The following is a 14,177-nucleotide window of genomic DNA, read 5'->3' on the forward strand; positions in this document are numbered from 1 at the left end:
CTTATTTTTAAATTTTAACACTTCATATGTATTATTCTCTTTGAAAACTCTTACTTTTACTTATTTGCGTTTAGACAACTTCTCCATTGTACAATGTGACAAGCATGAATGTGCCAACTGCAACCTGGAGTGGTGACAGTGACTTGTTGGCTGACCCTGAAGATGTTAAAATTTTACTTCCTGAAATCACAAATCATATTTACCATAAAACTATTTCTTACTATAATCATGTAGACTTTTTGTTTGGATTAGATGTATATCATCAAGTTTACAGTGAGATCATTGATATTATCCAAGGCAACCCATAAAGAACCATGGTATTCTGTGTTGAAGGATCTATATAATTTCTATTAAAATCCAATTATTTTGTTCTTACTATGTATACTTTTCCAGTTATTTATATAAAGTCTGGAATTTTTTCCTCCTTTTTTGCATTGCCCCTAGGCTCTCCATTCATAAAGTCAATGGCATTTATTACACTAGGAGTAATGGCAGATTATAACTCAGCCCAAAGCAGCCTGTTGAGTTTCTAAGTAGGATATAAATAACTAAAAACAGAAACAATAATCTTAAATATTTTCAATTACAGGAGAAGGCTTTTTGAGAAAGAGTTTTTTCCTTCAAGAAATATGAGAATGTATGAATTTTTAGAAACATAAGAGTTTGGAAGAATACTTGCTGATATGAAAGCTAATTTTTCTGTAACCAAGTAGGGCCTTTGGGGGCTTTCTCAGGACAGACCTCGCCCACCACCTCCCTGTCTTCTGGCTGCCTCATGTTTATAGAAAAGCTTTAGTGATCCTGGCCTGTCCTGAGTCACAAAAGGCTGGCTCAAGAATTAATGTTTAAAATAATGTGAATATATAGCAACAACAACAACAAAAAAAGCAGCTGGGCCAGGAGAACCCATAACAGTTTAAACAATACATCAACTATATAGTAGATTCTTTAGTTACTTTCTGAAGAACATAGTGTCTGATGCACACAACCTCTGATATGCAGAGAATACCACCCTAATGCAGAAAGTGAAGACAAACTAAAGAACCTTGATGAAAGTGAAAGAGGAAAGTGGAAAAGTTGGCTTAAAATTCAACATTCAAAAAACTAAGATCATGGTATCTGGTCCCATCACTTCATGGCAAATAGATGAGGGAAAAATGGAAACAGTGACAGTCTATTTTCTTGGGCTCCAAAATCACTGTGGACAGTGTCTGCAGCCATGAAATTAAGAGATGCTTGCTCCTTAAAAGAAAAGCTATGACAAACTTAGCATATTGAAAAGTAGAGATGCATCCAGGTTCCATGCATGATACAGGATGCTCAGTGCTGGTGCACTGGGATGACCCAGAGGGATGGTATGGGGAGGGAGGTGGGAGGGGGTTCAGGATGGGGAATACGTGTACACCCGTGGCAGATTCATGTCCATGTATGGCAAAACCAATACAATATTGTAAAGTAATTAGCCTCCAATTAAAATAAATAAATTTATATTAAAAAAAAGAAAAGTAGAAATATAATTTTGCTTACAAATATCTGTAGAGTCAAAGCCATGGTTTTTTCAGTAGTCATGTACAGGTGTGAGAGTTGGTCCATAAAGAAAGCTGAGTACCAAAGAAATGACATTTTCAAACTGGTGCTGGAGAAGACTCTTGAGAGTCTCTTGGACAGCAAGGATATCAAAACAGTTGATCCTAAAGGAAATCAACCCTGAATATTCTTTGAAAGGACTGATGTTGAAGCTAAAGTTCCAGTACTTTGGCCACCTCCAATGGGAAGAGCCAATTCATTGGAAAAGACCCTGATGCTGGGCAAGACTGAGGGCAGGAGGAAAAGGGTGGGTACAGAGGATGAGATGGTTGGATGGCATCACTGACTCAATGGACACGAATCTGAGCAAACTCTAGGAGACAGTGAAGGACAAGGAAGCCTGGCTAACAGCAGTCCATGAGACCACAGAGACAGACGTAACTTAGCAACTGAACAACAAGTTATTTTACAGACATTGAAGTGAAGTGAAGTCATGTCTGACTCTTTGTGACCCCATGGACTGTAGCCTACAAGGCTCCTCTGTCCATGGAATTTTCCAGTCACGAGTACTGGAGTGGGTTGCCATTTCCTTCTCCAAGGGATCTTCCTTACCCAGGGATCAAACCCAGGTCTCCCGCATTGCAGGCAGACACTTTGCCATCTGAGCCACCAGGGAAGCCCAAGACACTGAAAGTGGAAAGTGGAAAGTGGAGTCACTCAGTTGTGTCCGATTCTTTGTGTCCCCATGGACTGTAGCCTACCAGGCTCCTCTGTCCATGGGATTTTCCAGGCAATAGTACCAGAGTGGGCTGCCATTTCCTTCTCCAGGGGATCTTCAAACACTGAAGTCCCTACCAAATGGAAGAAGCTGGCTGTACGATGACCATGAGCATGTAGCCCCCAGTCCAGCTGGATTGACAATCTTAACCCGTAGGACACACACCTATTACCACATCATCAACCAATCAGAGAATTATGCACAAGACGATAATTTACTCTGTACTCTCTCCCTCACTTTGCCTTTAAAATTTGTTTTCCCTGAAACTCACTAGGGAGCTCGGGTCTTTTAGGCATTGCATGTACTATAGTTTGCTCATTTTTGTTACTGAGTAGAATCCCATTGTGTGGATATATACTGTATTTTATTTACCACACTTGATTGATTAAAATAATTTTACAGGAACTTGATAAAGTCTTGAAATCAAGGACAAGTCCTCCAACTTATTATTCTTTCTTAAAATTCTTGAATAATCTAATTTCCTTGTCAATCATATAGATTTTAGTATTAGCTTGTCAGTTCAGTTCAGTTCAGTCGTTCAGTCATGTCCAACTCTTTGCAACCCCATGGACTGCAACAAGTCTCCCTGTCCATCACCAACTCCTGGAGTTTACCCAAACTCATGTCCCTTGACTCAGTGATGCCATCCAAATATCTCATCTTCTGTCATCTGCTTCTCCTCCTGCCTTCAATCTTTCCCAGCATCAGGGTCTTTTCAGATGAGTCCGTTCTTCCAATCCAGGAGGCCAAAGTATTGGAGTTTCAGCTTCAACATCTGTACTTCCAATAAACACTCAGGACTGACCTCCTTTAGGATGGACTGGTTTGATCTCCTTGCAGTCCAAGGGACTCTCAAGAGTCTTCTCCAACACCACAGTTCAAAAGCATCAATCCATCAGTGCTCAGATTTATTTATAGTCCAACTTTCACATCCATATATGACTAGTGGAAAAACCATAGTTTTGACTAGATGGACCTTTGTTGGTAAAGTAATGCTTTTTAATATGCTGTCTAGGTTGGTCATGAGTTTTCTTCCAAGGAGCAATCATCTTTTAATTTCATGGGTGCAGTCACCATCTGCAGTGATTTTGGAGCCCCCCAAAATAAAGTCTTGAAGGGGTTCGGCGAACCCTCCAGCGGGAACCTTCTGGAACTCTCTCCTGAGGGAATCGTGTCGAAGATGTGGAATAGTGGATGTGAAAGCTATAGCACCTCCTCTTTTGGGGGAGCCGGCGGCTACACACAGTCCCCTGGGGGCTTTGGATCTCCAACAGCTTCCCAGGCCAAAAAGAAATCCAGAGCTCAAGCTCAGCACATTGTACCCTGTACCATATCTCAGCTGCTTTCTGCTACTCTGGTTGATGAAATATTCAGAATTGGAAATGTTGAGATTTCACGGGTCACTATTGTGGGGATTATCAGAAATGCAGAGAAGGCTGCAACCAACATCGTTTACAAGATAGATGACATGACAACTGTACCCATGGATGTTCGCCAGTGGGTTGACACAGATGATGCCAGCAGTAAAAACACTGTGGTCCCTCCGGAAACATATGTGAAAGTGGCTGGTCATCTGAGATCTTTCCAGAACAAGAAAAGCCTGGTAGCCTTTAAGATCATGCCCCTGGAGGATATGAATGAGTTCACCACACATATTCTGGAAGTAGTCAATGCACACATGATGCTGAGCAAGTCGAACAGCCAGCCTTCAGCAGGGAGAGCGCCTATCAGCAAACCAGGAATGGGTGAAGCTGGGAACTTCAGTGGGAATAACTTCATACCAGCAAATGGCCTCACTGTGGCCCAGAACCAGGTGCTGAATTTGATCAAAGCTTGCCCAAGACCTGAAGGATTGAACTTTCAGGATCTCAAGAACCAATTCCAACACATGTCTGTAGCCTCAATCAAGCTAGCTGTGGATTTTCTAAGCAACGAGGGACACATCTATTCCACCGTGGATGATGATCATTTTAAATCCACAGACGCAGAATAACTGGATCTAATTGGGTACCTGAGATATTTTCCAGTTGGACCTTTTTTTGCAGCCTCTTGTCTCCAGCTGTGCATATAATTGGCGAGTTGACTTCTAGGAAGTAGATTTCATCTATAAAAGATCTCAACTGACATCCTTTTGAAACTTACTAATACTCTTCTGTGTTTTTGATGGACTTCCCTGGTAGCTCAGACGGTAAAGCGTCTGCCTACAATGCGGGAGACCCGGGTTCGATCCTTGGCTCAGGAAGATCCCCTGGAGAAGGAAAAGGCAACCCACTCCAGTATTCATGCCTGGAAAATCCCATGGACCGAGGAGCCTGGTGGGCTACAATCCATGGGGTCGCAAAGAGTTGGACACAACTGAGCGACTTCTGTGTTCTGTGAAAATAAAGTCTGTCACTATTTCCACTGTTTCCCCTTCTATTTGCCATGAATTGATGGGACCAGATGCCATGATCTTAGTTTTCTGAATGTTGAGCTTTAGGGCAACTTTTTCGCTCTCCTCTTTCACTTTCATTAAGAAGCTCTTTAGTTCTTCTTCACTTTCTGCCATAAGGGTGCTGTCATCTGCATATCTGAGGTTATTGATATTTCTCCTGGCAATCTTGATTCCAGTTTGTGCTTCATCCAGCCCAGCATTTCTCATGATGTACTCTGCATATTAGTACATAAGCAGGTAACAATATACAGCCTTGATGTACCCCTTTCCCTATTTGGAACTAGTCTGTTGTTCCATGTTCAGTTCTAACTGTTGCTTCCTGACCTGCATACACATTTCTCAGGAAGCAGGTCAGGTAGTCTGGTATTCCCATCTCTTTAAGAATTTTCCACAGTTTGTGGTGATCCACACAGTCAAAGACTTTGACATAGTCAATAAAGCAGAAGTAGATGTTTTTCTGGAACTCTCTTACTTTTTTGATGATCCAACAGATGTTGGCCATTTGATCTCTGGTTCCTCTGCCTTTTCTAAATCCAGCTTGAACATCAGGAAGTTCACGGTTCACGTACTGTTGAAGCTTGGCTTGGAAAATTTTGAGCAAAATGTCTGCTGAAATTTTTCTGCAGTTATATTCAACATATAGAAAAACTTGAGGAAAATTGACTTTATAAAATACTGAAATGATGTCAGCATCAAGGTGGCGAAAGATATGTTTTTTTGTACTCCGTTTTGACAACTAAACATTGGCTGCTGCTGCTGCTGCTAAGTCGCTTCAGTCGTGTCCGACTCTGTGCGACCCCATAGACGGTAGCCCACCAGGCTCCCCCGTCCCTGGGATTCTCTAGGCAAGAACACTGGAGTGGGTTGCCATTTCCTTCTCCAATGCATGAAAGTGAAAAGTGAAAGTGAAGTCGCTCAGTCATGTCCGACTCTTAGTGACCCCATGGACTGCAGCCCACCAGGCTCCTCCATCCATGGGATTTTCCAGGCAAGAGTACTGGAGTGGGGCAACCAGGCACAAACAAAATATTTCTTTGAGGGTTGTGGAATCTAGCCCAAGGGACCCAGGGGAAACCTCATCCCCTGTGTATCTGGTATGGCGGTATGGCAGGCATACCTCCATAGGGGCTCCAGAATTAGCAGAAGCCAGCAAATCTGCCAGGGTCTCTCTAAGCTGAGGTTGGGGAAAACCTGGGAATGTCATCTTGGGCAGATACCTCCAGACTTCGTAGAAAACCAGCCATCTGGAAGGGAGATTTCAGCATACCACTGGAGGAAAACAAAAAACCAAACTCCCCATGAGTTTGGGCACATTGGAGTGGTTAAGAACTTTGTTAGGGCTGCCACTATATTTTGTCATACATTTAAAATTTTAAGACGGTAGAACTCATGTTATGTGTTCTTAGCACAATAAAATAAAATTTCAATAGACATATAAAACTTCATTTTGTTAGTATATGCTAGATTTGATATGTCATTTTATAAACAACTCTAGATACTAACAACTCTCAAAAACTCTGGTAAAAATTGTTTTGCCCAGAATTTTCAAAACTATACCAGTAGGCCTTACTGGCTGTTTTAAGATAAATGGACATCTTTATAAGCTAAATGCTCCTACCCAAGTCCTGGTGAAAGACTTGATAGCTAGAGTCTGGATTTTTTTTTTTTTTTTCCAGTTGCTCAGTCCCGTCTGACTTTTTGCGACCCCATGGACTTCAGCTTTCCTGGCTCCTCTGACCATGGGATTCTCCCGACAAGAAAACTAGAGTGGGAAGTCATTCCCTTTACCAGGGGATCTTCCCTACCCAGGGATCCAATCCACGTCTCCTTCATTGCAGGTGATTTCTTACCATCTGAGCTACCAGGGAAGCCCAGAGTCTGGAATACTCAGAGAATAAAGATACAAAAAAGCAGAGTTTGACTAGCTAATAGATCAAGGAGGATGGTTTTGGAGCCAGATCCTTTTGTGAATTGACTGTTAATACAGTATTTGACTTGCAATTTGGCAAATATAAGAACTTACCCGAAATGTAACCACTGAACATTCTTAGGAAAGGTCATCCAAAATACGCAGATATATAAATACAGAGAAGGGAAAAAAGAATTAAATTTTTCACTTATCCAGGAAGCAGAAAGCATCCACATTTGGTGACAGTAAGTATGACTCTCTGGCATGGTAAAGTTTATTTATTGTACTTTAAAAATTAATATATTTAATTGTGAAGTTTAGTTCTATTTTAGGTAAAATATAATTTTCTATTAAAATTTTCAGCCTTGATTATATACATAAAAACCTTTTATGAAAAAGTTTCTTTCCTATTTTCTACTTCTCTAGGGACTTGATTTCAGAGGATTTGAAAAAGGAAAGACTAAGCAGTGCTCTGAATGTGTAACAGGAGCAGGCTGCCTTGCCACTTGCTCTAGCTCCTAGTTTCTAACTTAAAATGAAATCTGGCTTATTCTCAAATCCGCAAGGGGAGAGTGGCCCTCTAGCAAAATATCTGTGAGAAGACAGAAGGTGTTTGAAAACATATTCAGTATGTATTAGCAAATGGATGTGGAGTCTTCTGAAAAATTCATTGATTTCACTAATTCCAATAAGATGCAAGGAATGTTTCTGGTGTTTATAGTTATCAAAAGAGGCCAGGTTGGAACTTGACCAGATTAGGTCCTTCACAGGCACCAATCCTGGTAGCCTATGGAGGTCATCCTCTTTTACTCTCTCCCTCTCAGCCCTAAATGTTAATTTCCCTTCAGCCTTCTCTCTCAGGCTACCTCTACTCAAAATCTGGGGGCTTTGAGTTGAGATCTTTACAGTCTTTGGCCTAAACAGCAAACACTAATTTTTAGTACTTTAAGACAAGGCCTAAGGAGCCTTTGAGGAGGTTTGTACAGAGAGTGAGAAAGAATTTTATTATACTGTTGAGGAAAACATAAGGGACCATTGGTAGCTTTTAGGAACAGTGGTATCATTTATTTTTTCATTTAATTTTAACTGTTCTTTCAAAAGTATAGTGCTATTACAACAAGACATTGGATTTGAAGAGTACTCCTAATAATATGATTAATTTTTATTTATTGAACAGCAAATACTTATTAGAACCAAGGACTGAGCAGGATGCTCTATATCTACCTTGTTACCTAGTCATTCTTCTTTTTGAATAAGTCTAAAGTTTCAGTTCACCTATGGGATTTTAAGAGCAAACATGTAGGCCCTGAGTCGACCAGAAGTAGAAGGGACTGAGAAATGCATGGACATTACAGGTAAGAGAGCGAGTAGAGAGACCTGGAACCGCTGAACTACCACTAGATTATACGCACCTCAAAGGCAGAAAACATGCCGTTCCTTCATGCATCCCTCAGGCCAAACTTTTTTCCTGGTGAAAAATAGGCCAGGTTTAGAGTAGAAGACTGTGGAGCAGGAAACTAAATTTCTAAAACTTTGGAAAATTACTGGGCTGTGAATGGACACTGGAGCATTTCAGGGTGTGGGGGAGAGTGTGGTTATGCTTGTTGGTGCAGGTGGCCTTTAGGGAAACCATTAGAGACAGGTGAGGAATTGCTGTAGGTCTTTACAGTAGCATGCATCATGTGTATTACAGTGAGTGAAACATTTAATAGGTCATTCTGAATCCAGATATTTTAAAGCAAAAATACAAAAATTTATTTGTTTTGGCAGTGTTTGAGTAACATTTGGGCTGCCTTTTTGAGGGGATTAATGTGAGTTCTCACATACAAAACAGACACTAAATCAGGGATCTCCTTGTTTTATTCATAAGTTCAACAAAGATCAGTCCAGGTATTAAAACTCTTTCCCTTCTCTGACAGATGGTTTTTCATTTTCCTAGGACTGTTATAACAAAATAGCACAAAGTAGGTAGCTTCAAATAATAGAAGATTATTATCTCACAGTTCTGGAAGTTAGAAGTCTGAAATCAAGGTCTTTGCCGAACTATACTCCCTCTGAAACTTGTAGCGAAAGAATCCTTTATTGCCTCTTCCGAGATTCTGGTGGTTTGCTAGCAGTCTTTACCATTAATTGACCTACAGCTATATATCTCCCACCTATGTCTTCTCTATCACATGGCATTCTCCCTGCATGGCCTTGTCTTCATGTGGTAATCTTATAAAGACTGGTCTTATAGGATCTGAGGCTCACCCTTCTCCAGTATTACCTTAACTTGAATAATTACATCTGCAATAATCTTATATACATATGCAAAAACATTCTAGGGTATTGAGTGTTAGGAGTTAAACCCTTTTTCAGGGGGTGTGGTGCAGAAACACAGTTCAGCCTATAACAAATAGTAAACGGTAGCTCTGAAATCATATCTACAGGTTGATAGATAAAAGGTCCTCTGAGGAAATATCATGCACACAACTGAAAGAAAATAACCAGAAAAACAGAAGTGTTATAAAAGCATCTAATAGGCAAGGCAGTGAAACAAGAACCAGAGGATATGCTAACAAGCAAAAACTCTGTGAAGTAAATAGCAAGGCAGCACAAGAACCCTGACTTTATATTGAAACATTTACTGTGTCATGCTAATATTTTTTTCCTTAGTAGGTTGAAAATGTGGTGGTTACTTAAAACAGTGTCTGTCCTCCATGTGTTTGGAAATGCACTTTGTTTTCCTTGGGAAAAAATCTAATAATCCTGAAGCCAATATGGATGTTGTAAGTTATTACTTTCACTAATTAAGAAAACACCTCCAAAGACTGTCACTATTACTTTCATTCATTCTTTTAAAATTTCTTTTATGATAAAATCTGAAAGTTCTCCTTACATAGTATACATTAACCTACCAATAAGAAATTCTACTTTAAGAATCATAAAATTGGCCAAGTAAACTCATAAAACTAAACGGTCTGTCTTTTCTCCATTCAGAGTCAGATAATTTCCTACTGGGGTTACCCAAGTGAAGAGTGTGAAGTTATCATTGCAGATGCTTACATCCTTCAGCTCAACTGGATTCCTAATGGGAAGAATGGTGCTAATTATTTAGGTAGGATTTATGTGATGGAAAAAGATGAGTGTCTCAAATTTTGAATCAAATACAATCCAGTCAGATATATTCTAATCACAGAACATGAGATTAATTTACTCATAAAAAACATCGAACCTTCTTGACTACTATGCTGAGGGTCTGAATGACACTTGATTTACATTGGCTTCTATAACAAAGTGGAGCACACCCTGGCCCATAAATTTGATTTGGTGAACCGGGTGGAGATTCAGAGCCTCTAAATAGAAGCCCCACCCAGAATTTTCAACCAGTTTTTCTCTGATATTCTTCGGTTTACCCAAGTGTGGATTATCACTGCTCTTCCTGGTGTAATAGCATAGTTCTGGTTCACTCCTCTTTTCTGCCTTAAGTGCTTACAGCAAGCATTATTCAAGCTTAGAAGGGTATCTTTGTTTTTTCTTTGATTATCTGCACATGAGATTTTAAAGACCCAAAGCATTCCTGTTTCTGGAGATTTCTCTCTAATTTTTTCATTAAGTGTAAACTCTTTATATACATATATATATATATATATATATATATATTGTAAGCCCTAGAAATTAAAATCAGTAACTAAGGAAAAGTGTGCTCTGGGAAGTAGGATAAGAAGAGGACACGGGACCCCACAGATGCTGTTGCAGTTCTTTTGCTCTGAAGATTAAGGAAAAATATCAGCATTTGGGGTGTGTGTGTGTGTGTGTGTGTGTGTGTGTGTGTGTGTGCTCAGTTGTGTCTGAGTCTTTGTGAGCCCATGAATTATAACCCACCAGGCCCCTCTGTCCATGGGATTTCCCAGGCAAGAATACTGGAGTGGGTTGCCGTTTCCTTCTCTATTCGATGCTGGCATAAAATAAATATGAATTGTTAGCTCATTTCTTTTGGATACAAGCCAATCAGTCCTAACTATATTAAAGTGACTTGAAGACCTTTGTTATACTTTCAGATATATTTTTCTGCTATCAAATATTTTCAATGCTTTCTTTTCAGTCCAAAAGCCAGTTGTGTTCCTACACCGTGGCGTGCTTGTGACTGCCAATCTTCCAAGCAATAGCCTAGGCTTCCCTGGCAGATGCTGGTTATGATGTGTGGATGGGGAACGACAGAGGACTACCTGGTCCAGGAAACACTTATACCTAGATCCAGATTCTAAAGAATTCCGGGCTTGCAGGTAGGGGAAAAAAGTCTGTTTGTTTTATTTTGACATAAAAATGTGTTAAATGTGTTTTTAAATTAGTAATATTGATATAATTTTATAGAACTTGGAAGGTATTTCAATGGAATGAAGGTATTTCATTAACATATGTAGCTTGAATAATATTTTTAAATATTTTAAAGGTTTATATGTAAAAGTTATTCTAGATTTTAATTTGTATGGTTATAACTGAGCCTAAGAATTTCCTGAGGGCTCTGTGGTAAAGAATCCACCTGCCAATGCAGGAGACCTGGGTTCAATCCCTGGATGAGGAAGATCCCCTGGAAAAGGAAATAGCAACCCACTCCAGTGTTCTTGCCTGGGAAATCCAATATAGAGAGGACTCTGGAAGGCCCATGGGGTTGCAAAAGAGCCTGACACAACTTAGAGACTAAGCAACAAGAATTAAAATGAAAATATGTCCAAAAGACATCATTTCCTATTATTCCCCAGATTGTAAAGAATTCCCCAGCTTCACTCCAAAAAATCTGTCCTTTTCATCATAGGGGACTGGAATGCAAAAGCAGGAAGTCAAGAAATACCTGGAATAACAGGCAAGTTTAGCCTTGGAGTACAAAATTAAGCAGGGCAAACACTAACAGAGTTTTGCCAAGAGAATGCATTGGTTATAGCAAACACCCTCTTTCAACAACACAAGAGGCAATTCTACACGTGAACATCACCAGATGGTCAATACTGAAATCAGATTGACTCTATTCTTTGCAGCTGAAGATGGAGAAGCTCTATACAGTCAGCAAAAACAAGACCAGGAGCTGACTGTGGCTCAGATCATAAACTCCTTATTGCCAAATTCAAACTTAAATTGAAGAAAGTAGAGAAAACCACTAGACCATTCAGGTATGACCTAAATCAAATCTCTTATGATTATACAGTATAAATGACAAATAGAATCAAGGGATTAGATCTGATAGACAGAGTACCTGAAGAACTATGAACAGAGGTTCCTAACATTTTATAGGAAGTGGTGATCAAAACCATCCCCAAGAAAAAGAAATGTAAAAAGTTGTCTGAGGAGGACTTACAAATAATTGAGGAAAGAAGAGAAGTGAAAGGCAAAGGAGAAAAGGAAAGATATACCCATCTGAATACAGAGTTCCAGAGAATAGCAAGGCGAAATAAGAAAGACTTCTTAAGTGATCAATGCAAAGAAATAGAGGGAAAAAAAGAATGGGAAAGACTTAGAGATCTCTTCAAGAAAATTAGAGATACCAAGGGAACACTTCATGCAAATATGGGCACAATTAAGAACAGAAACAGTATGGACCTAACAGAAGCAGAAGATATTAAAAAGTGGTGGCAAGAATACAAGAAAATCTTAATGACCCAGATAACCACTATGGTGTGATCACTCCCCTAGAGCTAGACATCCTGGACTGCGAAGTCAAGTATACCTAAGGAAGCATCACTATGAACAAAGCTAGTGGAGGTGATGGAATTCCAGCTGAATTATTTCAAATCCTGAAAGATGATGCTGTAAAAGTGTTGCACTCAATATGCCAGCAAATTTGGAAAACTCAGAAGTGGCCACAGGAGTGGAAAAGGTCAGTTTTCATTCCAACCCCAAAGAAAGGCAATGCCAAAGAACGTTCAAAATACTGCACAAATGCACTCATCTCACAGACTAGCAAAGTAATGCTCAAAATTCTCCAAGCCAGGCTTCAACAGTATGTGAACTGAGAACTTCCAGATTTTTAAGCTGGATTTAGAAACGGCAGAGGAACCAGAGATCAAATTGCCAACATCTGTTGGATCATAGAAAAAGCAAGAGAATTCCAGAAAAACATCTGCTTCATTGACTACGTTAAAGCCTTTAACTGTATGAATAATAACAAACTGTAGAAAATTCTTGAAGAGCTGGGAATACCAGACCACCTTACCTGCCTCCTGAGAAATCTGTATGCAGGTCAAGAAGCAACAGTTAGAACTGGACATGGAACAATAGACTGGTTCAAAATTGTGAAAGGAGTAGGTCAAGGCTGTATATCGTCCCCCTTAGATGTTTAGTTTAACTTAGATGTAGAGTACATCATGCAAAATGCTGGGCTGGGTGAAGCACAAGCTTGAATCAAGATTGCTGGGAGAAATATCAATAACCTCAGATATGCAGGTGACACCACCCTCATGGCAGAAACTGAAGAGGAATTACAGAGCCTCTTGATGAAAGTGAAAGAGAGCTGGCTTAAAACTCAACATTCAGAACGCAAAGTTTTGGCATCTGGTCCCATCACTTCATGGGGAAGCAATGGAAACAGTGAAAGACTTTATTTTCTGGGGCTCCAAAATCACTGTAGATGGTGACTGAAGCCATGATATTAAAAGACACTTTCTCTGTGGAAAAAAAGCTATGACAAATTTAGACAGTGTATTAAAAAGCAGAGATATCACTTTGCCGATATAGGTCCATATTGTCCATATAGTCAAAGGCCAATATAGTCAAAGCTATGGTTTTTCCATTAGTCATGTATGGATGTGAGAGTTGGACCATAAAGAAGGGTGAGAGGCAAAGAACTGATGCTTTTGAACTGTGGTGTTGTAGAAGACTTCTGAGAGCCCCTTGTTCTGCAAGAAGATCAAACCAGTCAGTCCTAAAGAAAATCAATCCTAATATTCATTGGAAGGACTGATGCTGAAGCTGAAACTCCAATACTCTGGCCACCTGATCAAAGAACTGACTCATTGGAAAAGACCCTGATGCTGGGAAAGATTGAAGGCAGGAAGAGAAGGGGATGAAAGAGGACAAGATGGTTGGATGGCATTACTGACTCAATGGACATGAGTTTGAGCAAGCTCTGGGAGATGGTGAAGGGCAGGGAGGCCTGGCTTGCTGCAGTCCACGGGGTTGCAAAGAGTCGGACATAACTGACCCACTGAACAACAACAACTCCAGTTTCCCAAATGTTTATCACTTTGCGAACCCACCACTACTTTTTTGCTTTATTCTTTTCAGAGAAATATAGAGAAGAGAGGAAAAGGCAAGGATAAATGTGTACGTGGTTACTTTTTGCCACCGTGTGCATGCATGCTCAGGCCCTAAGTTGTGTCTGACTCTTTGTAACCCCATGGACTCTTCCCCACCAGACTTCTCTGTCCATGAATTATTCAGGCAAGAATACTTGAGTGTGCTGCCATTTCCTCCTCCAGGGTTTTATCACAGAAAAGTCAAATAATATAATAGCATCAACTCTCATCAGTTGCCAAAAATAATTTGACTTTCTACTT

General features: G+C 40.0%; 2 protein-coding genes and 1 long non-coding RNA gene across 8 annotated transcripts in view; all 3 read left to right on the forward strand.

Annotated features, from left to right (window-relative positions):
• The window catches only part of LOC133239128 (lipase member J-like), a 37,638-nt gene extending 36,322 nt beyond the window's left edge, over positions 1 to 1,316 (forward strand). For 5 of the 6 annotated variants that reach the window (XM_061402717.1, XM_061402718.1, XM_061402720.1 and 2 more), the window contains exon 11: positions 75 to 1,315. In XM_061402717.1, coding sequence (XP_061258701.1) covers positions 75 to 308 — 234 coding nt within the window. In that variant the 3' untranslated portion in view covers positions 309 to 1,315. Of the gene's footprint in view, positions 1 to 74 lie in introns of all 6 variants that reach the window. The other variant, XM_061402723.1, reaches the window with a different exon arrangement.
• A 1,923-nt stretch (positions 1,317 to 3,239) lies between these two features.
• Positions 3,240 to 6,094, forward strand: LOC133239130 (replication protein A 32 kDa subunit-like). Its single transcript, XM_061402726.1, has one exon. It carries the CDS (start codon positions 3,366 to 3,368, stop codon positions 4,296 to 4,298), a length of 933 nt encoding a protein of 310 aa, XP_061258710.1. The 5' UTR covers positions 3,240 to 3,365; the 3' UTR covers positions 4,299 to 6,094.
• A 74-nt stretch (positions 6,095 to 6,168) lies between these two features.
• LOC133239131 (uncharacterized) overlaps positions 6,169 to 14,177 on the forward strand; it is a 44,017-nt gene continuing 36,008 nt past the window's right edge. The window contains exons 1-3 of the long non-coding RNA XR_009733732.1: positions 6,169 to 9,416; positions 9,628 to 9,745; positions 10,733 to 10,913. This is a non-coding gene — a long non-coding RNA (uncharacterized LOC133239131). The remainder of the gene's footprint in view (positions 9,417 to 9,627; positions 9,746 to 10,732; positions 10,914 to 14,177) is intronic.

This window comes from Bos javanicus, chromosome 26, assembly GCF_032452875.1.
Source record: "Bos javanicus breed banteng chromosome 26, ARS-OSU_banteng_1.0, whole genome shotgun sequence".
NCBI lineage: Eukaryota > Metazoa > Chordata > Mammalia > Artiodactyla > Bovidae > Bos > Bos javanicus.

Coding starts and splice junctions, on each gene's coding strand:
- LOC133239130 (XM_061402726.1), top strand. CDS start 3,366: ATGGGTGCAGTCACCATCTGCAGTGATTTTGGAGCCCCCCAAAATAAA.